Here is a 25,389-nt window from a genome sequence, read left to right on the forward strand (position 1 = left end):
TGAACTTTGGTAAAAATCGAACATTTCTGCTACTTGGAGCTCAATTTCAAGGTACTTTTCATTGTAAAACCAGTCAAAATCATCTCAATATCTGTAATATATCTTCCATTCTATAAAATGAGACCAAGAAAACTAGAATACAACAATAAATACCATACGAAAATACAGTGCAAAGTCACTGTTTTATTCCCCAAAAAACGGTCAAAGTTTTTTTTTCTCATTATGCAATGTGTGCTGCAGGATTTTTTTTATACTGTGCACACTGACCACATAGACCCATTCTTTCATATGTAGGCCTACCAGCTTTCACCCACTAGATTTGAGGGCGCTAGAATTTAGGCATACTAGTATGTCAAAAACCCTGGGTCGTAAGCTGTACTAGTACGGCCGAAACCTTCAAAGGGTTAAATGTATATTATGTGTGGGTGGGGTAGTCATACCTTCCATACCTGACCTGACTACAAATATTTTAAGGTAAGTAATGAGTGTACTGTGTGTGTGTGTTTTTTACTTTTTATTCTTTTTAATGCCCAGTTATATTGTTAACTTAATATATGTTAGTGTAAACTTGTTATCTGGCATTTATATAATTTAAAAGTGGAAAAAAAATGACGTTTTGCTTTCCGACGATGGCCGCTTTCCGGCTGTAGCCTGCAACCTAACCTGCTGTATAAGTGGGTCCCTACTGTATTTGAAATTTTTCTTCATTGAACTTCATATTGTTTTCCATGGCCCATGTAAAGGATGACAACTGTCCGGGGACACTTTTTTTTTTTTTGTAATGTGTTGGATGTTGGTGTTGAATTTCAAGTTGCTGTCAAGGAAGAGACCCAGAAATTTTCCTTCATTATTTTTAACAGTCTAACACATGGACATATTTAAATTGCTCTCACCAACATGTTTAGTAAAAGACATTTATATTAAATTAAGTATTTTTTGAAGTAGTGTACTCTTACTTTAGTTGATACAGAGCTTCATCAGTCCTTTTGATAAGATTTACTCCTAATGGATATTTTATGGATAATTTGGTATATGGTAATAGAATAATCTCAAAATTTCCTTACATCTGTTTTTTTACAAAGATATAAATTACTTACAATTGTTTCATGTTTTGGATATTTCTCCATTCTCACAAACTTATGTACGTCCATAAGGTTAAAACTAGTGCTTGAAAATAAGTATATGTTTTAGGGTAACATACTGTACATTTTTCAGAGCAATGCATGCTCCTTGTAATAACATCAGTGAAGATCCCGTAACGCGAGAACGTACCCAGTCTATGTCAAATCATCGCTCATTTGATGGTAAGTAAATAAATGTCATGATTTTCTGAGTTTTAAGGAGTTACATTCATATCTATATTTTTTTTTTTATTTCAACACGTCGGTCGTCTCCCACCAAGGCAGGGTGACCCATAAAGAAAGAAAATCCCCAAATAGAAAATACTTTCATCATCATTCAACATTTTTACCTCACTCATACATAATCACTGTCTTTGCAGAGGCGCTCAGATATGATGGTTTAGAAGTCCCTCCAAACTGCCAATATCCCAAACCCCTCCTTTAACATGCAGGCCTTGTACTTCCCATTTCCAGGATTCAAGTCCGGCTAATCACTTTCCCTGAATTCCTTCACAAAATATTACCCTGCTCACACTCCAACAGTTCGTCAGGTCCCAAAAACCATGCGTCTCCATTCACTCCTATCTAATATGCTCACACATACTTGCTGGAAGTCCAAGCCCCTCGCCCACAAAACCTCCTTCACCCTCCTACCTCCAACCTTTCCGAGGATGACCTCTACCCTGCTGTCCTTTCCCTACAGATTTATACGCTCTCCAAGTCATTCTGCTATATATAAGCGTGTTAGAGTATGTAGGAAAGAGGGAAATTTTTTCCCAGTAAAAGTAGGCCTTAGACAAGGATGTGTGATGTCACCGTGGTTGTTTAATATATTTATAGATGGGGTTGTAAGAGAAGTAAATGCGAGGGTCTTGGCAAGAGGCGTGGAGTTAAAAGATAAAGAATCACACACAAAGTGGGAGTTGTCACAGCTGCTCTTTGCTGATGACACTGTGCTCTTGGGAGATTCTGAAGAGAAGTTGCAGAGATTGGTGGATGAATTTGGTAGGGTGTGCAAAAGAAGAAAATTAAAGGTGAATACAGGAAAGAGTAAGGTTATGAGGATAACAAAAAGATTAGGTGATGAAAGATTGAATATCAGATTGGAGGGAGAGAGTATGGAGGAGGTGAACGTATTCAGATATTTGGGAGTGGACGTGTCAGCGGATGGGTCTATGAAAGATGAGGTGAATCATAGAATTGATGAGGGAAAAAGAGTGAGTGGTGCACTTAGGAGTCTGTGGAGACAAAGAACTTTGTCCTTGGAGGCAAAGAGGGGAATGTATGAGAGTATAGTTTTACCAACGCTCTTATATGGGTGTGAAGCGTGGGTGATGAATGTTGCAGCGAGGAGAAGGCTGGAGGCAGTGGAGATGTCATGTCTGAGAGCAATGTGTGGTGTGAATATAATGCAGAGAATTCGTAGTTTGGAAGTTAGGAGGAGGTGCGGGATTACCAAAACTGTTGTCCAGAGGGCTGAGGAAGGGTTGTTGAGGTGGTTCGGACATGTAGAGAGAATGGAGCGAAACAGAATGACTTCAAGAGTATATCAGTCTGTAGTGGAAGGAAGGCGGGGTAGGGGTCGGCCTAGGAAGGGTTGGAGGGAGGGGGTAAAGGAGGTTTTGTGTGCGAGGGGCTTGGACTTCCAGCAGGCATGCGTGAGCGTGTTTGATAGGAGTGAATGGAGACAAATGGTTTTTAATACTTGACGTGCTGTTGGAGTGTGAGCAAAGTAACATTTATGAAGGGATTCAGGGAAACCGGCAGGCCGGACTTGAGTCCTGGAGATGGGAAGTACAGTGCCTGCACTCTGAAGGAGGGGTGTTAATGTTGCAGTTTAAAAACTGTAGTGTAAAGCACCCTTCTGGCAAGACAGTGATGGAGTGAATGATGGTGAAAGTTTTTCTTTTTCGGGCCACCCTGCCTTGGTGGGAATCGGCCGGTGTGATAATAAAAAAAAAAAAATATATATATATATATATATATATATATATATATATATATATATATATATATATATATATATATATATATATATATATATATTCTTCTTTCAACATACCAGCCATATCCCACTGAAGTGGGATGGCTCAAAAGGAAAAATTAAAGTTTTTCCTTTTAACCCTTTGACTGTCGCAAGCCCCTTTCTGAAATTGTCATTCTGTGTCGTAAAATTTTGGGAAAATTTATTTTTTTTTCCTTATGAAATGATAGAGAATCTTTTCCTGATGGTAATGACACAAAAAGTATGATATTTGGTTGAAAACTCAGGGAATTACACTCCCGCAAAGTTAGAGGTCTCATCGACACATACGCATTGGCGATTTCGCCGATTTTGAGCCCTGTTTTTGGCCAATTCCATTGTTCCAGTTGACCAGACTCATAGCGGTTTCTTTAGAACTCCATTTTTTCTATCAATTGAGTACAAGAAAATGCCCATTTACCAATTTGAATTACCCAATAAAGTGGTCACAAATTGGCAATTTGGCCAATTTCACGCAAATTAAAAAAGATGCCAATTTCAAAATAGGGTCCAGAATAAACAATGTAGACATTTTTAGCACTAAAATAGCATATCCTCTGTTCATTAGTCATGTCTCTAAGCCCCTCTTATATTACTATTGCTTTCTATTTTGATTTTTTATTCATACAAAAAATACAAAATTTACTGTTATGCAGACTACTTCATTATTGTAAAAATGGTATAAATAATACCAGTGCACTAGTGAAAGAATATTAGACTCCCCAGTTGACGTGTATTGGACGTGTGGTGTGCTTTGCTTACTCTTGAGCATTGGTAAAAATCGAACATTTCCGCTAATTTGAGCTCAATTTCAAGGTCATTTTCATCGTGAAACTAATCAAAATCATCTCTATTTCTGCAATGTGTTTTCCATTTTATCACCTAAGACAATGAAAACAAGAATACAACAATAAATACTATACGAAAATACACCTCAAAGTTGGTGTTTTATGCACTGTGTGCTGCAGGATTTTTTTGTGGTGCACACTGACCACACAGACCCATTCTCTCACATGTGGGCCTTCCAACTTTCTCCTGCTTGATTTGAAGCCGCTAGAATTATTGAGTATATATACGTCAGAAACACTGGCTCGTAAGACGTATATATATGACCAAAACAGTCAAAGGATTAAATTTAGTAATATATACAGGAGAAAGGGTTACTAGCCCCTTGCTCCCGGCATTTTAGTCTCGTCTTACGACATGCATGGCTTATGGAGGAAGAATTCTCTTCCATTTCCCCATGGATAATATATATACAGGTACCATCCGAATTACGACCGAGTTTGGTTCCGACAAACCGGTCGTAAGTCGTAATGGACGTAAGTGGAACCTTACTACCGAATATCAACATCACATTTTTGTAATGACTTTATTTTATTGTTTTATTTTGGTATTTCATTTTTTTACTTTACTTTTTATGCTGTTAGTACTGTATTTCATACTGTAAGGTTTAGGATAAACACTGTATACAACACAAACAGTTGTTTATTTTCGAGAAATTTGGCATAGAAAACACGGTCGTAAGTTGAATGGTCGTATGTCAAGCAGGCCGTAAGTTGGATGGTAGGTGTGTACAGTGGACCCTCGACCAATGATATTAATCCGTTCCTGAGAGCTCATCGTTAGTCGAGTTAATTTTCCCCATAAGAAATAATGGAAATCAAATTAATCCGTTTCTGACTCCCCAAAGTATTGAAAAAAAAAATTTTACCACATGAAATATTAATTTTAATACACACAAACTGAAGAAGACATGTACAATTACATGACACTTACCTGCATTGAAGATCTGGTGATGATTGATGGGATGGGAGGAGGGGAGAGTGTGGATGTTGTTAGTGTTTAGAAGGGGAATCCCCTTCCATTAAAACTTGAGGTGTCAAGTCCTTTTCCGGGGTTACTTCCCTTCTTCTTTTAATGCCACTTGGACCAGCTTGACAGTCACTGGATCTCTGTCGCACAACATATCTGTCCATAGAGCTCTGTACCTCCCGTTCCTTTAAGATTTGTCTAAAATGGGCCGTAACTTTGTCATTGTAATAGTCACCAGCACGGCTTGCAATAGCTGTGTTAGGGTGATTTTCATCCATAAAGGTTTGCAGTTCAACCCACTTGGCACACAGTTCCTTAATCTTTGAATTAGGCACAGTGGATTCCACAACTGGCATAGGCGTCTCAGGGTTAGCCCCAAACCTTTCAAAATCTTTCTTAATTTCCATACTAATTCTCACCCCTTTTATCACAGGGTTGGCACTAGAAGCTTTTTTGGGGCCCATGGTGACTTATTTTGCAGGTGCAATCACTAAAAACGCTGTGATAATATGAAATGTTCCGATTGTATGTTTGGATGCGACCGCAGTGGCTGGCTTGTAAACACTGGCACCCACGGGACAAGTGAGGCATGCTCAGGCCACACGTGGACGCGTCTCGATCAGAACGAATCACGTTGGTCGAGTTTTTTAGCGCTAGTCAAGGCAAAATTTTTGCGTTAAAATGTATCGCTAGTCGGATTTAACGTTATACGATGCCATTGTTGGTCGAGGGTCCACTGTATATATATATATATATCTTTCTTTCTTTCAACACACCGGCCGTATCCCACCGAGGCGGGGTGGCCCAAAAGGAAAAACGAAAGTTTCTCCTTTTACATTTAGTAATATATACAGGAGAAGAGGTTACTAGCCCCTTGCTCCCGGCATTTTAGTTGCCTCTTACAACACGCATGGCTTACGGAGGAAGAATTCTGTTCCACTTCCCCATGGAGATAAGAGGAAATAAACAAGAATAAGAACTAGAAAGAAAATAGAAGAAAACCCAGAGGGGTGTGTATATATGTGCTTGTACATGTATGTGTAGTGTGACCTAAGTGTAAGTAGAAGTAGCAAGACGTACCTGAAATCTTGCATGTTCATGAGACAGAAAAAAGGACACCAGCAATCCTACCATCATGTAAAACAATTACAGGCTTTCGTTTTACACTCACTTGGCAGGACGGTAGTACCTCCCTGGGCGGTTGCTGTCTACCAACCTACTACCTATAATATATATATATATATATATATATATATATATATATATATATATATATATATACAGTGGACCCCCGGTTAACGATATTTTTTCACTCCAGAAGTATGTTCAGGTGCCAGTACTGACCGAATTTGTTCCCATAAGAAATATTGTGAAGTAGATTAGTCCATTTCAGACCCCCAAACATACACGTACAAACGCACTTACATAAATACACTTACAAAATTGGTCGCATTTGGAGGTGATCGTTATGCGGGGGTCCACTGTATGTATATATATATATATATATATAAATATATCTATATACATGTATATACATGTGTATATATATATATATATATATATATATATATATATATATATATTATTTATATATATATATATTTGTGTATATATGTGTATATATATATATATATATATATATATATATATATATATATATATATATATATATATATATATATATATATATATATGTATATATATATATTTGTGTATATATATTATATATATATATATATTTTTTTATTTTTTTATTATCACACCGGCCGATTCCCACCAAGGCAGGGTGGCCCGAAAAAGAAAAACTTTCACCATCATTCACTCCATCACTGTCTTGCCAGAAGGGTGCTTTACACTACAGTTTTTAAACTGCAACATTAACACCCCTCCTTCAGAGTGCAGGCACTGTACTTCCCATCTCCAGGACTCAAGTCCGGCCTGCCGGTTTCCCTGAATCCCTTCATAAATGTTACTTTGCTCACACTCCAACAGCACGTCAAGTATTAAAAACCATTTGTCTCCATTCACTCCTATCAAACACGCTCAAGCATGCCTGCTGGAAGTCCAAGCCCCTCGCACACAAAACCTCCTTTACCCCCTCCCTCCAACCCTTCCTAGGCCGACCCCTACCCCGCCTTCCTTCCACTACAGACTGATACACTCTTGAAGTCATTCTGTTTCGCTCCATTCTCTCTACATGTCCGAACCACCTCAACAACCCTTCCTCAGCCCTCTGGACAATAGTTTTGGTAATCCCGCACCTCCTCCTAACTTCCAAACTATATATATGGTCATATATATATATATATATATATATATATATATATATATATATATATATATATATATATATATATATATTTATATATTATATATATATATATATATATATATATATATATATATATATATATATATATATATATATATATATATTTATATATATATATATATTTATATATATATATATATTTATATATATATATATATATATATATATATATATATATATATATATATATATATATATATATATATATACTTCTCTCAGGTGACTTCAATATAAATCTCCTGCAAGACCAGGACCCACACGTTACTGAATTCACAAACACGATGAGTAACTGTATGTTGCTACCAACAGTAACAAAACCTACAAGAGTTACAGAGACTAGTGTTTCCCTACTTGACCACATCTGGACCAACACCATATCCCCTTTAAAATCAGGCATAATTACAGATAATACCACAGACCACTACCCTACTTTCCTCATAACAACTCTTGGTAAACTACCCCAAGACACTACTAAAGTCACCTTCAGACTTCACAATGAGGCAGCCATTAATAACTTCACAACAGCAGTAGCAAACATTGACTGGCACACTGAGCTAGAAATCTATACAGATATTGACGAATGTATTAATAATTTTCTAAAAAAGACCCAATACCTCTATAACAAGCACTGCCCTAAAAAAACTAAACAGATGACAGCTAAGAGACTGAAAAGTCCCTGGCTAACACCCAGCATTCTCAAATCCATAAATACAAAACACCAATATGAAAAACAGTACAGAATGGGTCACATAACCAGAGACCAAACAAAACGTTACTCGTCAATCCTAACCAGCCTGATAAGAAGGGCAAAAAAATTGTATTATGAGAACAGATTATCCAACTTACGAGGTGATATAAAAAAGACCTGGAAAACCCTATCAGAAATTCTGGGAACAAAAAAGATATCATGAAATAGCGAAATAAAATTAGCAAAATCAGATGAACCCCAACTCCCACCAACAGAAACAGCAAACAGACTCAATGATTTCTTCTCCACTATAGGACAAAACCTTGCCAATAAAATCCCAAGCTCAGATACCCCACCAAATGACTACCTCACCGGCAACTACCCGAACACACTGTTCGTAGCTCCGACTAACCCATACGAAGTCTCCCTTATTATCAACGCATTAAAAAACAAGGCAGGGGATTTAAATACCTTACCACCCTTTATATACAAAAAAGTGTCACAAGTGCTATCACCAATCATTGCAACACTCTTTAACAAATCCATTGAATCCTCCACCTTCCCTACAGTACTCAAAATAGCAAGGGTCACCCCGATCCACAAAGGAGGAGACCAAACAGAGTTGAATAACTATAGGCCAATATCCAATTTACACCCTCTCTCAAAAATCTTCGAAAAATTAATTCATAAACGAATCTACTCCTACCTTATCTCCCAAAACATACTCAACCCCTGCCAATTTGGATTCAGGCCTAATAAAAATACTAATGATGCTATTATACACATGCTAGAACATATATACACTGCAATAGAGAAAAAAGAAGTCCCACTGGGGATCTTCATTGACTTACGTAAAGCTTTCGATACAGTTGACCATGACTTGCTCCACGTAAAATTGTCACACTATGGTATAAGAGGGCACTCCCTCAACTACCTCAAGTCATACCTCAGCAACAGAAGCCAATATGTGTATGCAAATGGGGCAAACTCTTCTGCACAACCAATTACAGTTGGTGTCCCACAGGGAAGTGTCCTTGGCCCTCTTCTCTTTCTCCTATACATAAATGACCTACCAAATGCTTCACAATTACTCAAACCCACACTATTTGCAGATGACACTACATACGTCTTCTCCCACCCGAGCCCAGTCACGCTAGCCAATACTGTAAATACCGAATTACAGAAAATATCTACCTGGATGAGGACTAACAAACTGACACTAAACATTGACAAAACCTACTTCATTCAGTTTGGTAACAGAGCTACAGATGTCCCTCTTAACATAATGATTAACGGATCACCTATCACAAAGCTAACAGAGGGAAAATTCTTAGGAATCCACCTTGATAATAGACTCAAATTTCATACACATATACAACAAATTTCTAAGAAAATTTCCAAGACTGTAGGCATACTATCGAAGATACGGTACTATGCTCCACAGTCAGCCCTCCTGGCCCTATATCTCACTCTTATTTACCCCTATCTCACCTATGGAATTTGTGCATGGGACTCAACAACAATTAACCATCTCAGACCACTAATTACCCAACAAAAGGCTGCAGTTAGAATGATAACAAATTCTCACTACAGGCAGCACACTCCACCAATATTCAATACACTAAACCTACTCACCATACAAAACATCCATACTTATTACTGCACCTATTACATACATAGAACACTTAACTCTGATATTAACCCTCCCCTCAAACATCCCCTTGTCAACCTCAACAGAACACATGACCATAACACAAGGCACAGATCACTCTTTGATGTTCCTCGTGTCCATCTCACACTATGCAAAAACTCAATGCACATAAAAGGCCCTAAAATCTGGAATTCATTACCTGTAAATATAAAAGAAACACTACCTGTTTATAAATTCAAGTCTCTTCTCAAAGATCACGTACTCACCCACAACCAAATAAATACTGAATAACTGAACCTGATAAATTGTATATCTTAAATGTTTCTCACAATTATATCACATAAATGTTAAACCTAAAACCCAATCTAACTTTATTATTTTTTAAATACACTACCTAACAGAATACTCCATATGACTGAATGTACAACAATGCATGCAACCATATGACCTGTCTTTGTAATACTCACTTGTGCTTTATAGTACAGGAAGGCCCCGCTTTACGGCGTTTCACTTTACGGCGTTCCGCTAATACGGACATTTCAAATTATGACCAAAACTCGCTATACGGCTCCCCCCACCTGACTTTCTAATACGGTCACCGTGCCCCACCCTGTTTGTTTACATTCTCCATGAGCTCAGTAAGCACTAAGTCTCTCCATTTTGTCTGGAAACTCCAAAATTTCAAATGTTTTTAAAAGTTATTTCATATTTTATATATACTCTGATAACTATACTTATGTATACCTGTACCTAAATAAACTTACATACTGTGCTGGCATGCAGGTACACATTAAAATTGGTAAGTGTCTTATGTCTCCAGACGTCATATTAGTAATGATAATAATAATCATCGAGTCATTTAAATGTCATATATTACGTTAATATACACATTTTCATTAATCCATCCATGATATTTTTTTCAAAATTATATAATAAACACGATGCATAACATATAAATAAGATAAATACACCCCACAGTAGAATAAATAAACATAAATGTGAGATGTGGTAGCAGATGACTTGCACAAGTGACGCCATATTAGAAATGATAATAATAACAATACTCACCGAGTCTCATTAAATGTCGTTTATTACGGTAATATACACATTTTCATTAATCCATCCATGATATTTTTTTCAAAATTATATAATAAACACGATGCATAACATATAAATAAGATAAATACACCCCACAGTAGAATAAATAAACATAAATGTGAGATGTGGTAGCAGACGACGTGCACAAGTGACGCCATATTAGAAATGATAATAACAATACTCACCGAGTCTCATTAAATGTCGTATATTACGTTAATATACACATTTTCATTAATCCATCCATGATATTTTTTTTTAAATTATATAATAAACACGATACATAACATAAAAAGATGATAAATACACCCCACAATAGAATAAATAAACATAAATATAAGATGTGGGAGCCACATAACTTGTACAAGTGACGGCAAGAATAACATTTTCTCTAATCTAACATAAGAGAAAATGTGTTACTGGGGGTAACTGTAGAAAATTATTCCTTTCGTATGTATGTAAGTAAGTTTATTCAGGTATACACAAATACAGTTACATAGATTATCATACATAACAACATACGTGTAGAGAACCTAGGATAACCCAAAAAAGTCAGTGTGACTTATTTCCATTGCCTTCACTCAGAGCTTCATTTCTTCTCAAAATGATGTTACATGAGAATGGGAGTGTTCTTCTTTATTAATTCTACCGTATCAATGTAGAGACAACCTGTACACAATGTAACTTGTACACAAACCAGATGTGTACACTTCGTTTGTTTACAAAACTTACCTTCGCCTGGTTTGTTTACATAACTCTGCGCCTGTCCCCTCTCATGTACTCATTCTTTCTCTCTCTCATTTATTCGTTTTATCTCATTTACTTACTTATGACCCTACATTAAGACTACAAATATTTTAAGGTAAGTAATGAGTGAACTGTATATACATTTTATCGCTCTGGGATGCTTAAATATCATAGAATAGTATGTGTGGGTGGGGTGGCCTGGTAAGGTAGCCTGGCTATTACCATACGTACCACACTTGATTTCTTACAATAAATACTACTTGTCTCACCCTAGATTAAGACTATAAATATTTTAAGGTATGTAATGAGTGCACTATGTGTGTATTGTACTTTTTTATTGTTTTTTGATGCCTGGTTCTATTGCTAACTTAATATATGTTAGTGTAAACTTGTTATCTAGTGTTTGTATGCATTTATAAGTGGAAAAAAAGGGTGTTCCACTTTACGGCGATTTCCGCTTTACGGCGGTAGCGTGGAACCTAACCTGCCGTATAAGTGGGGCCCTCCTGTAATCTGTTTACATTAATGTTTTATCACTGATTTCATCATTGCTTAGTTAATCTTAAGTTAATTTTAAGCCAGCCCGTAATGCTATGCATAGTATAAGTGGCTTTGGCATGCTGCTCTTATCTGTATTTTTTTGTACCTCTGTATGTGTGCTCAAATTGTTAATAAATAAATAAATAAATAAATAAATAAATAAATATATATATATATATATATGTGTATATGTATGTATATATATATGTATGTATATATATATGTATATATATATATTATTATTTTTTTTTTTTTTTTTCAACAAGTCGGCCGTCTCCCACCGAGGCAGGGTGACCCAAAAAAGAAAGAAAATCCCCAAAAAGAAAATACTTTCATCATCATTCAACACTTTCACCACACTCACACATCACTGTTTTTGCAGAGGTGCTCAGAATACAACAGTTTAGAAGCATATACGTATAAAGATACACAACATATCCCTCCAAACTGCCAATATCCCAAACCCCTCCTTTAAAGTGCAGGCATTATACTTCCCATTTCCAGGACTCAAGTCCGACTATATGAAAATAACTGGTTTCCCTGAATCCCTTCACTAAATATTACCCTGCTCACACTCTAACAGATCGTCAGGTCCCAAGTATCATTCGTCTCCATTCACTCCTATCTAACACACTCATGCACGCTTCCTGGATGTCCAAGCCCCTCGCCCACAAAACCTCCTTTACCCCCTCTTTCCAACCCTTTCGAGGACGACCCCTACCCCGCCTTCCTTCCCCTATAGATTTATATGCTTTCCATGTCATTCTACTTTGATCCATTCTTTCTAAATGACCAAACCACCTCAACAACCCCTCTTCAGCCCTCTGACTAATGCTTTTATTAACTCCACACCTTCTCCTAATTTCCACACTCCGAATTTTTTGCATAATATTTACACCACACATTGCCCTTAGACAGGACATCTCCGCTGCCTCCAACCGTCTCCTCGCTGCTGCATTTACCACCCAAGCTTCACACCCATATAAGAGTGTTGGTACTACTATACTTTCATACATTCCCTTCTTTGCCTCCATAGATAACGTTTTTTGATTCCACATATACCTCAACGCACCACTCACCTTTTTTCTCTCATCAATTCTATGATTAACCTCATCCTTCATAAATCCATCCGCCGACACGTCAACTCCCAAGTATCTGAAAACATTCACTTCTTCCATACTCCTCCTCCCCAATATGATATCCAATTTTTCTTTATCTAAATCATTTGATACCCTCATCACCTTACTCTTTTCTATGTTCACTTTCAACTTTCTACCTTTACACACACTCTCAAACTCATCCACTAACCTTTGCAGTTTTTCTTAAGAATCTCCCATAAGCACAGTGCTAGGGTGTTCGGAAGAGGGGTGTGACTAAATTATGGGGAATCAAATACAAAATGGGAATTGACACAGTTACTTTGTGCTGATGATACTGTGCTCATGGGAGATTCTTAAGAAAAATGGCAAAGGTTAGTGGATGAGTTTGGGAGTGTGTAATGGTAGAAAGTTGAGAGTGAACATAGAAAAGAGTAAGGTGATGAGGGTATCAAATGATTTAGATAAAGAAAAATTGGATATCAAATTGGGGAGGAGGGGTATGGAAGAACTGAATGTTTTCAGATACTTGGGAGTTGATGTGTTGGCGGATGGATTTATGAAAGATGAGGTTAATCATGGAATTGATGAGGGGAAAAAGGCGAGTGGTGCGTTGAGGTATATGTGGAGACGAAAAACTTTATCTATGGAGGCAAAGAAGGGAATGTATGAAAGTATAGTAGTACCAACACTCTTATATAGGTGTGAAGCTTGGGTTTTGAATGCAGCACCAAGGAGGTGGTTGGAGGCAGTGGAGATGTCCTGTTTAAGGGCAATGTGTGGTGTAAATATTATGCAGAAAATTCGAAGTGTGGAAATTAGGAGAAGGTGTGGAGTTAATAAAAGTATTAGTCAGGGGGCTGAAAAGGGGTTGTTGAGGTGGTTTGGTCATATAGAAAGAATGGATCGAAGTAGAATGACATGGAGAGCATATAAATCTGTAGGGGAAGGAAGGCGGGGTAGGGGTCATCCTCAAATTCAATTCAATTCAATTCAAAGTTTATTCTCTATAAGGATTACAATGTTGAATTTACAGAATTTGGTTATTGTGTGGTTTACATGTAGTTAAATAATGATTACAGAGTGTACCACTAGAATGCCTAGCATGGCTAGGCATTTCGGGCAGACTTAGTTTAATTCTTTATTTTAAAATATTACAAATTATGAGGTAAGTTGGTAATATGGCTAAGTGACTAAATTCTAGTTTGTGAGTTTAGCAATGTGAATGCTTTTGTTTTGGCACAGTACATAGTTTCAGTATTGGAGTATCACAGGATTCATTATTTTAAGATTGAGATTAATATTTCTGTTTATGGTCAAATGGGTGAGTGAGTGTAAGTGTGAACCACCAGCTGGTATTCGTGTAGTTAGCTGACGGGGTGTATCAGGGAGATAAGATGTTTTCTAATTCAATTCAAAGTTTATTCTCTATAAAGATTACAATGTTGAATTTACAGAATTTGGTTGTTGTGTGGTTTACATGTAGTTAAATAATGATTACAGAGTGTACCACTAAAACGCCTAGCATGGCTAGGCATTTCGGGCAGACAAAAAGGTTGGAGGGAGGGGGTAAAGGAGGTTTTGTGGGCGAGGGGCTTGGACTTCCAGCAAGCGTGCGTGAGTGTGTTAGGAGTGAATGGAGACTAATGGTATTTGGGACCTGACGATCTGTTGGAGTGTGAGCAGGGTAATATTTAGTGAAGGGATTCAGGGAAACCGGTTATTTTTATATAGCCGGACTTGAGTCCTGGAAATGGGAAGTGCAATGCCTGCATTCTAAAGGAGGGGTTTGGGATATTAGCAATTTGGAGAGATATGTTGTGTATCTTTATAGGTATATGCTTCTAAGCTGTTGTGTTCTGAGCACCTCTGCAAAAATGGTGATTATGTGTGAGTGAGGTGAAAGTGTTGAACGATGATGAAATTATTTTCTTTTTGGGGATTTTCTTTCTATTTTGGGTCACCCTGCCTCGGTGGGAGACGGCTGACTTGTTAAAAAAAAAAAAAAAAAAAGTTGATGGGTAGGCTTCAGGATGTACATGTTTATAGAGGGGCAACTGATATATCGGATCATTTTTTAGTTGTAGCTACAGTTAGAGTAAGAGGTAGATGGGACAAAAGGAAAATGTCAACAACAAGTAAGAGAGAGGTGAAAGTGTATAAACTAAGGGAGGAAGAAGTTCGGGTGAGATATAAGCAACTATTGGCAGAAAGGTGGGCTAGTGCAAGTATGAGTAGTGGGGGGGTTGAAGAGGGTTGGAATAGTTTAAAAAATGCAGTATTAGAATGTGGGGCAGAAGTTTGTGGCTGTAGGAGGGTGGGTGCAGGAGGAAAGAGGAGTGTTTGGTGGAATGATGAAGTACAGGGTGTGATAAAAGAGAAAAAGGTAGCTTATGAGAGGTTTTTACAAAGCTGAAGTGTTATAAGAAGAGCAGAGTATATGGAGAGTAAAAGAAAGGTGAAGAGAGTGGTGAGAGAGTGCAAACGGTGAGCAGATGATAGAGTGGGAGAAGCACTGTCAAGAAATTTTGATGAAAATAAGACAAAATTTTGGAGTGAGATAAACAAGTTAATAAAGCCTAGGGAACGAATGGATTTGTCAGTTAAAAACAGAGTAGGGGAGTTAGTAGATGGGGAAATGGAGGTATTAGGTAGATGGCGGGAATATTTTGAGGAACTTTTAAATGTTCACAAAGAGAGGGAGGCAGTAATTTCATGCACTGGCCAGGGAGATATACCATCTTTTAGGAGTGAAGAAGAGCAGGATGTGAGTGTGGGGCAGATGCATGAGGCATTACATAGAATGAAAGGGGGTAAAGCAGCTGGAACTGATGGGATCATGACAGAAATGTTAAAGGCAGGGGGGGATATAGTGTTAGACTGGTTGGTATTTTTGTTTAGTAAATGTATGAAAGAGGGAAGGTCCCTAGGGATTGGCAGAGAGCATGTATAATTCCTTTATATAAAGGGAAGGGGGACAAAAGAGATGGTAAATGTTATAGAGGAATAAGTTTACTGAGTATACCAGGAAAAGTGTATGGTAGGGTTAATATTGAAAGAATTAGAGGCAAGACAGAATGTAGGATTGCGGATGAGCAAGGAGGCTTCAGATTGGGTAGGGGATGTGTAGATCAAGTGTTTACGTTGAAGCATATATGTGAACAGTATTTAGATAAAGGTAGGGAAGTTTTCATTGCATTTTTGGATTTAGAAAAGGCATATGATAGAGTGGATAGGGGAGCAATATGGCAGATGTTGTAAGTATATGGAATAGGTAGTAAGTTACTAAATGCTTTAAAGAGTTTTTATGAGGATAGTGAGGCTCAGGTTAGGGTGTGTAGAACAGAGGGAGACAGGGATGTGTAATGTCACCATGATTGTTTAATATATTTATAGATGAGGTTATAGAAGAAGTAAATGCTAGGGTGTTGGGGAGAGGGGTGGGATTAAATTATGGGAATTAAATACAAAATGGGAATTGACACAGTTACTTTTTGCTGATGATACTGTGCTTATGGGAGATTCTAAAGAAAAGTTGCAAGGGATAGTGGACGAGTTTGGGAGTGTGTGTAAAGGTAGAAAGTTGAAAGTGAACATAGAAAAGAGTAAGGTGATGAGGGTATCAAATGATTTAGATAAAGAAAAATTGGATATCAAATTGGAGAGGAGGAGTATGGAAGAAGTGAATGTTTTCAGATATTTGGGAGTTGATGTGTCAGTGGATGGATGTATGAAGGATGAGGTTAACCATAGAATTGATGAAGGAAAAAAGTGAGTGGTGTATTGAGGTATATAAATAACAAAAAAAGGCACAATACCTTGACTGGAACGATACACAAATAACCCGCACATAAAAGAGAGAAGCTTACGACGACGTTTCGGTCCGACTCTGTAAATGGTCCAAATCGGACCGAAACGTCGTCGTAAGCTTCTCTCTTTGATGTGCGCGTTATTTGTGTATTGAGGTATATGTGGAGACAAAAAGCATTATCTATGGAGGCTAGGAAGGGAATGTATGAAAGTATTGTGGTACCAACACTCATATGTGGGTGTGAAGCTTGGGTTTTAAATGGTGCAGCGAGGAGGCGGTTGTAGGCAGTGGAGATGTCCTGTCTTAGAGCATTGTGTGGTGTAAATATTATGCAGAGAATTTGGAGTGTGGAAATTAGGAGAAGGTGTAGAGTTAATAAAATATTAGTCAGAGGGCTGAAGAGGGGATGTTGAGGTGGTTTTGTCATTTAAAGAGAATGGGTCAAAGTAGAATGACATGGAGAGCGTATAAATCTGTAGGGGAAGGAAGGCGGGGTGGGGGTCGTCCTCAGAAAGGTTGGAGAGAGGGGGTAAAGAAGGTTTTGTGGGCGATGGACTTGGACTTCCAGCAAGCATACTTGAGCGTGTTAGATAGGAGTAAATGGAGATGAATGGTATTTGGGACCTGACGAGCTGTTGGAGTGTGAGCAGGGTAGTATTTAGTGAAAGGATTCAGAGAAACCGGTTTTTTTTTATATAGCCAGACTTAATTACAGTGGACCCTCGCATAATGCTATTAATCTGTTCCTGAGAGCTCAATGTTAGGCGAAATTATTGTTATGCGAATTAATTTTCCCCATAAGAAATAATGGAAATTAACCCTTTCAGGGTCCGTCCCGTAGATCTCCGGCTTTATGTTCAGGGTCCAAACCGTAGATCTACGCCAAAATTCTAGCGGCGCCAGATTTAGCACGAGAAGACTGGTAGACCTACATCTGAGAGAATGGGTCTGGGTGGTCAGTGTGCACACCATAGAAAAAATCTGGACGCCCGCATGGCATTGTGGGAACGCCGGCAAAGTAGCTTTGTTCATAGTGCCTGGCAGCAAGGAAGCTCTCACTCCCCTCTCACTCTCCGGGGGAATTCTGACTCTCCTCTTCACAACTTACAGTTCTAAGACTGATGGAAGTGGAGCTGAAGATGAATTCTATGGTTTTGAACCATATGGTACAATGGTACCATATGGTACAATGGTGCCATGTCATACAATGGTATCATATGGTACAATGGTATCATATGGTACAATGTACTATATAGTACATTGTACCATATGGTACATTATACCATATGGTACAGGGTACAGTGACCCTAATGGAAATAAGTGTGTCTGACTTTTTTGGGTTATCCTAGGTTCTCCAAACATATGTTTGTGTATAACTAAATAAACTTACTTATGATGCCACATGCACTTGAGTAAGTTTATTCAGGTGTACAGAAATACAACTACGTAGATTATCATACATAGCAGCATACGTATAAAATCTTAGGATAACCCAAAAAAGTCAGGGTGACTTATTTCAGTAGTTATCCCTGTATCTGTACCATATGGTGTCCTGTACTGTATGGTACCCTGTACCATATGGTACCCTGTACCATATGGTACCCTGTGCCATATGGTAACCCTGTACCATATTGTAACCCTGTACCATATGGTACCCTGCACCATATGTTATCCTGTACTGCATGGTACCCTATACCATATAGTACAATGTACCATATGGTACCCTGTAACATATGATACCGTGTACCATATGGTCAGTAGGTGTTGGTGGCATGAGACACCAGCCAAGACTGAGTGAGTGGTGAGGCAAGCTAGCTACTGACTCCACAGTTTCCGAGACAAAGTGCTTTGTCATCCACCTCAAGGAACACGTCAAGTTCCTGTACACTTGTAAATATATAATAGAACATTACTAATATACAACATTTTTGCATATTTTTGTTGTAAACAACTATTGTTAACAAAATAATAATGAAAATATTAGTGTTTATTGTGTTGAATACAACAGTACCATATGGTACAATGAATGATATGGTATCATTGTACTGTATGGTACAATGTACCATATGGTACCATTGCATCATATGGTACCATATGGTACCATTACACCATATGGTACCATAAGGTACCATTGCACCATATGGTACCATTGTATATGGTACCATTGTACCAAATGGTGCCATTGTACCATATGGTGCCATTGTATCATATGGTACCATTGTATCATGTGCCATTGTGCCATATGGTACCATTGTATCATATGGTTCCATTGTACCATATGGTACAATTGTACCCTATGGCACCATTGTACCATATGGTACCGTTGTATTCAACACAATAACCGCACTAATATTTTCATCATTTTGTTTACAATAAACTTGTAAACAAGTTTTGTAAGCAGTATAATGATAAACAAATTAGTGCAGTTATTGCGTGGAATACAATGAGTGTACACTTATGCAATATACATTATACTGGTCTCACAGGCCACAAATGTTATTAGAAAAAGAAAAAAATAGAAAAGAAAAGAAAAAAGTATAAAAAACGTAAAATAAAAAAATGGGATTTTGCGGAAGTCACTGATGTTGCCGCCACCCGGTCATTTTGGGTCAACTTCCCACCGCTGTGTCTCGGTAAGTACTGATCAGAAATTTTTGTTTTTTTTTTTTGTCCTATTACCTTCACAAAAATATACTCTTTAATTCTGTAAGAAAAAACAATTTTTTTTTTTTTTTTTTTTTTTTTTCAAAATTTCTTGGACACTGGAGCACCACTTTAGATTTTGGCCTTGGACCCTGAAGGGGTTAAATTAATCCGTGCAAGACACCCAAAAGTATGAAAAAACATTTTTTTTACCACTTGAAATATTAATTTTAACCCTTAAACGGTCCAAACAGATCGACGCTCAAATTCGTAGTGCTGCAAAAGTAGATCTACTTTTTTTTTTACATATTTTCAAATATAACAAAAAAAATGTAGAAAAAAGTTTTTTTTACACATTTTCAAATGTAAAACAAAAAAGATCTACATTTTTTTACATACTTTCAGATGTTGAAAAAGCGTATATATACGTTTGGACCATTTAAGGGTTAATACACACAAACTGAAGAAGACATGCACAGTTACATGACACTTACCTTTATTGAAGATCTGGTGATGATTGATGGGATGGGAGGAGGGGAGAGTGTTGATGGTCTTAGTGTTTAGAAGGGGAATCCCGTTCCATTAGGATTTGAGGTGTCAAGTCCTTTTCCGGGGTTACTTCCCTTCTTCTTTTAATGCCATTAGGACCAGCTTCAGAGTCACTGGACCTCTGTCGCACACCATATCTGTCCATAGAGGTCTGTACCTCTTGTTCCTTTATGACTTTCCTAAAGTGTTTCACAACATTGTCAGTGTAATAGTCACCAGCACAGCTTGCAATAGCTGTCTGAGGGTGATTTTCATTCATAAAGGTTTGCACTTCAAGCCACTTTGCACATATTTCCTTAATCTTTGAAGTAGGCAACTTCTTCAATTTCTCTCTCCCCTCCTCCGAAGCAGTTTCCTCAGGTGTGGCCTCTTGCTGTTGAAGATGATCTAGCAGCTCATCAGTGGTTAGTTTCTCATTGTCCTCCTCCACCAACTCTTCCACACCCTCCCCACTAACCTCCAACCCCAAGGATTTTCCCAATGCCACAATTGATTCCTCAACTGGCATACGCTTCTCAGGGTTAGCCTCAAATCCTTCAAAATCCCTTTTGTCTACACATTCTGGCCACAGTTTCTTCCAAGCAGAGTTCAAGGTCCTCTTAGTCACTCCCTCCCAAGCCTTACCTATAAGGTTTACACAATTGAGGATATTAAAGTGATGTCTCCAAAACTCTCTTAGAGTCAATCGAGTTTCTGAGGCCACTACAAAGCACCTTTCAAACAGAGCTTTTGTGTACAGTTTTTTGAAGTTTGCAATGACCTGCTGGTCCATGGGCTGCAGGAGAGGAGTGGTATTAGTAGGCAAAAACTTGACCTTAATGAAGCTCATTTCCCCACAAAGTCGCTCTGCCAAGTCTATAGGATAACCAGGGGCATTGTCTAACACCAGGAGGCACTTAAGGTCTAATTTATTTTCAATTAGGTAATTTTTCACAGTGGAGGCAAATGCATGGTGTAACCAGTCATAGAAAAAGTCCCTAGTGACCCATGCCTTACTGTTTGCCCTCCACAGCACACACAAATTAGCCTTGAGGATATTCTTTTGCCTGAACGCTCTGGGAGTTTCAGAGTGATGCACCAATAAAGGCTTCACTTTGCAATCACCACTAGCATTGGCACACATTAACAGAGTAAGCCTGTCTTTCATAGGCTTATGTCCTGGGAGTGCCTTTTCCTCCTGAGTAATGTAGGTCCTGCTTGGCATTTTCTTCCAAAACAAGCCTTTTTCGTCACAAACACTTTTCAGGTTTCAGTCCTTCACTGTCTATGAATTCATGCACATGTTTTTCAACTGCTTTGTGGTTCAAAATGGCAGCCTCACCATGCCTTATCACACTATGTATGCCACTATTCTTCTTAAATCTCTCAAACCAACCTTTGCTGGTCTTAATTTCACTCACATCATCACTAGCTGCAGGCATTTTTCTAATTAAATCCTCATGCAACTTCCTAGCCTTTTCACTTATGATCGCTTGAGAGATGCTATCTCCTATCTGTTTTTTGTTTATCCACACCAATAACAGTCTCTCAACATCTTCTATCACTTGCGATCTCTTATTCGAAAACAAAGTTGCACCTTTGGCAAGAACAGCTTCCTTGATTGCCATTTTCTTGGCCACAATAGTAGCGATGGTTGATTGGGGTTTTGTGTACAACCTGGCCAGCTCGGAGACACGCACTCCACTTTCATACTTAGCAATGATCTCTTTCTTCATATCCATAGTAATTCTCACCCTTATTCCTGTAGGGTTGGCACTAGAAGCTTTCTTGGGGCCTATGATCACTTATTTTGCAGGTGAAATCACTAAAAACGCTGTAATAATACAAAATGTTCCACTTGGATGTGACCGCGGAGGCTGGCTTGTAAACAATGCCACCGGAGGAACAAGTGAGGCTGGCTTAGGCCACATGGACGCATCTCGGATGAATTGCGTTGAGCGAGTTTTTTAGCTCTAGGCGAGGCAAAATTTTTGCGTTAAAATGTATCACTAGGCGGATTTAACATTATGTGATGCCAACGTTAGGCAACTGTCCATTGTACTGGAAATGGGAATTACAATGTTTGCACTTTAACCCTTTCAGGGTCGCCAGGCCCTCTCCGAAACTTGTTCTCAGGGTCGCCTAAATTGAAAAAAAAAAAAAAAAAACTTATGAAAAGATAGAGAATCTTTTCCCGATCATTAGGACACCAAAAGTATGAAATTTGATGGAAAACTTACAGAATTATGCTCTTGCAAAGTTAGCTGTCTCGACAGTGTTTACGCATCGGCGATTTTGCCTACTTTGAGGCCTATTTTTGGCCAATTCCAATTTACTAGTCGACAAAAATCATAACTATTTCGCTAAAACTCCATTTTTTCTATCGAATAAGTACAAGAAACACCCATTTACTGATTTCAGCTATCCAATACAGGGGTCAGAATTTAGCAATTTTGCCAATTTCACACAAATTTCAAAAGATGCCAATTTCTGAATAGGGTCCAGAATAAACAAATAAGACATTCCTGGCACTAAAATAACATTTCCTCTGTTCATTAGTCACGTCCCCACGACCCTCTTACATTCTTTTGCTCTCCACTTTGAATTTTTATTCTCACGAAAAATAGAAGATTTACTGTTATTCAGACTACTGCATTAGTGTAGAAATGGTATAAATAATATCAGCGCACGTGTGAAAGAATATTAGACGCACCAGTTGATGTGTATTGGACTCATAGCATGATTTGTTTACTTTTGAACTTTGGTAAAAATCGAACATTTCTGCTACTTTGAGCTCAATTTCAAGGTACTTTTCATTGTAAAACCAGTCAAAATCATCTCAATTTCTGTAATATGTCTTCCATTCTATAAAATGAGACCAGGAAAACAAGAATACGTACAACAATAAATAGCATACGAAAATACAGTGCAAAGTCGCTGTTTTAATCCAAAACCACGGTCAAAGTTTTTTTTTTCTCTCATTACGCACTGTGTGCTGCAGGATTTTTTTCATACTGCGCACACTGACCACATAGACCCATTCTTTCATATGTAGGCATACCAGCTTTCTCTCACTAGATTTGAGGGCGCTAGAATTTAGGCATACTAGTACGTCAAAACCCTGGTGCGTAAGCGGTACTAGTATGGCCGAAACCCTGAAAGGGTTAAAGGAGGTGTTTGGGATACTGGCATTTTGGAGGGACATGTTGTGTTTCTTTATATGTATATGCTTCTAAACTGTTGTGTTCTGGGCACCTCTGCAAAAACAGTGATTAATGTATGAGTGAGGTGAAAGTGTTGAGTGATGAAAGTATTTTCTTTTTCGGGATTTTCTTTTTGGTTCACCCTGCCTCAGTGGGAGACAGTCAATTTGTTAAAAAAAAAAAAATGCTAGAGTGGATAGGGAAGCAATGTGGCAGATGTTACAAATGTATGGAATAGGTGGTAGGTTACTGAATGCTGGTAAGAGTTTTTATGAAGATAGGCTCAGGTTAGGGTGTGTAGGAGAGAAGTAGATTATTTTCCAGTAAAAGTTGGCCTTAGAGACGGATGCCTGATGTCACCATGGTTGTAAACATATTTATAGATGGGGCTGTAAAAGAAATAAATGCTAAGGTGTTGGGGAGAGGTGTGGGATTAAAATATGCAGAGTCTAATACAAAATGGGAGTTGTCACAGTTGCTTTTTGCAGATGACTCTGCTTTTGGGAGATTCTGAAGAGAAGCTGCAAAGGTTGGTGGACAGATTTGGGAGGGTCTGTAAAAGGAGGAAATTAAAAGTGAACATGTGAACATAGGAAAGAGCAAGGTGATGAGGGTAACAAATGAGTTATTCAATGAAAGATTGGATATCATATTGGAAGGAGGGAGTACGGAGGAAGTGAATGTGTTGAAATATTTGGGAGTTGACTTCTTGGCAAATGGGTCTATGAAAGATGAGGTTAACCATAGAATTGATGAAGGAAAAAAAGGTAGGTGTTGCATCGAGGCATCTGTGGAAACAAAGAACATCATCCATGGAGGCAAAGAGGGAAATGGAAGAGTGTATAGTGGTACCAATAGTCTTATTTGGGTTTGTAGCATGGTTTGTGTTGCAACAAGGAGAAGGCTGGAGGCAGTGGATATGTTGTGTCTGAGGGCAATGTGTGGTGTGAATATTATACAGAAAATTCGTAGCTTGGAGATTAGGAGGAGGTGCAGAGTTATTAAATGTGTTATTTAAAGGGCTGAGGAGGGGCTGTTGAAGTGATTTGGACATTTAGAGAGTGGAGCAAACAGTGGCAGCGGCAGCAACAATGGCTGTTCCTAAATCTCTTTAGTCCCCGGGACCAATTTAACCCTTTCAGGGTACGTGCCATAGATCTATGGCTATACGTTGAGGGCCCAAACCGTAGATCTACGCCAAAATTCTAGCGGCATCAAATTTAGCGTGAGAAGGCTGATAGGCCTACATCTGAGAGAATGGGTCTGTGTGGTGTGTGTGCACCATAAACAAAAATTCTAGGCACCCGCATGGCATTGTGGGAAGGCCGCCTCAGTTACCTTTGTTCACCATGCCTCGTTGCAAGGCAGCTCTCGCTCCAAGGAGAATTGGGACTCTCCTCTTCCTATCTGATAGTTCTGATTCTGATGGAAGTGGAAATGAAGATGAATTCTATGGCTTTGATCAGTTAGTGACTGAAAGGAATGACCAGGGTATCGAAAACAGTGCAGAAAATCCTGACGATCCTCAACCTTCTACCTCTGGTGTGGGCATGTCTCAGTCACGTTCAGTTGTACCTCGTCGCAAGAGAAAACTAATATTTTTGCGTGGCCAGGGCTCAGACTTCAGTAATGATGATGATAGTGTTGTGGATTGTGATTTTATTGCTCTTGACGATCATTTGAGTAGTGATAGTGAAGAATCATGTTCACCAGTGAAACGTCAGTATATACGCCGCTGCACGCACTCAGGTAGTGTTCCCTTGTGGATTGTGATTTTATTGCTCTTGACGATCATTTGAGTAGTGATAGTGAAGAATCATATTCACCAGTGAAACGTCAGTATGTACGCCGCTGCACGCACTCGGGTAGTGTTCCCTATGGAGTGCCCAGGGGATGGAGTACATCCCAGAGTACAACCCGGAGTACATCTCGTGGCCCTACACCAGGAATAGACAGTGAAAGTGAGGATGATGTGGCTACACTTGGGATGGATAGACCACAGGCATCAGTAGGTGGTGGTATTGGTGGTGATGGTGGTAGTGGTGATGGTAGTGCCACGGCCATGCATGACTCACCAGCCCAGGCTGGGACCCAC

At 38.5% G+C, this 25,389-nt stretch overlaps 1 protein-coding gene across 1 annotated transcript in view; it reads left to right on the top strand.

The window, feature by feature from the left end:
* The window catches only part of chico (insulin receptor substrate 1 chico), a gene marked incomplete in the record, with an annotated part of 785,196 nt that overhangs the window by 567,103 nt on the left and 192,704 nt on the right, over nucleotides 1–25,389 (top strand). The window contains 1 exon segment of the mRNA XM_053781624.2: nucleotides 1,216–1,304. Within this exon segment, the coding sequence (XP_053637599.1) occupies nucleotides 1,216–1,304 (89 nt within the window).

This window comes from Cherax quadricarinatus, chromosome 6 (genome assembly GCF_038502225.1).
Source record: "Cherax quadricarinatus isolate ZL_2023a chromosome 6, ASM3850222v1, whole genome shotgun sequence".
Taxonomy (NCBI): Eukaryota; Metazoa; Arthropoda; class Malacostraca; order Decapoda; family Parastacidae; genus Cherax; species Cherax quadricarinatus.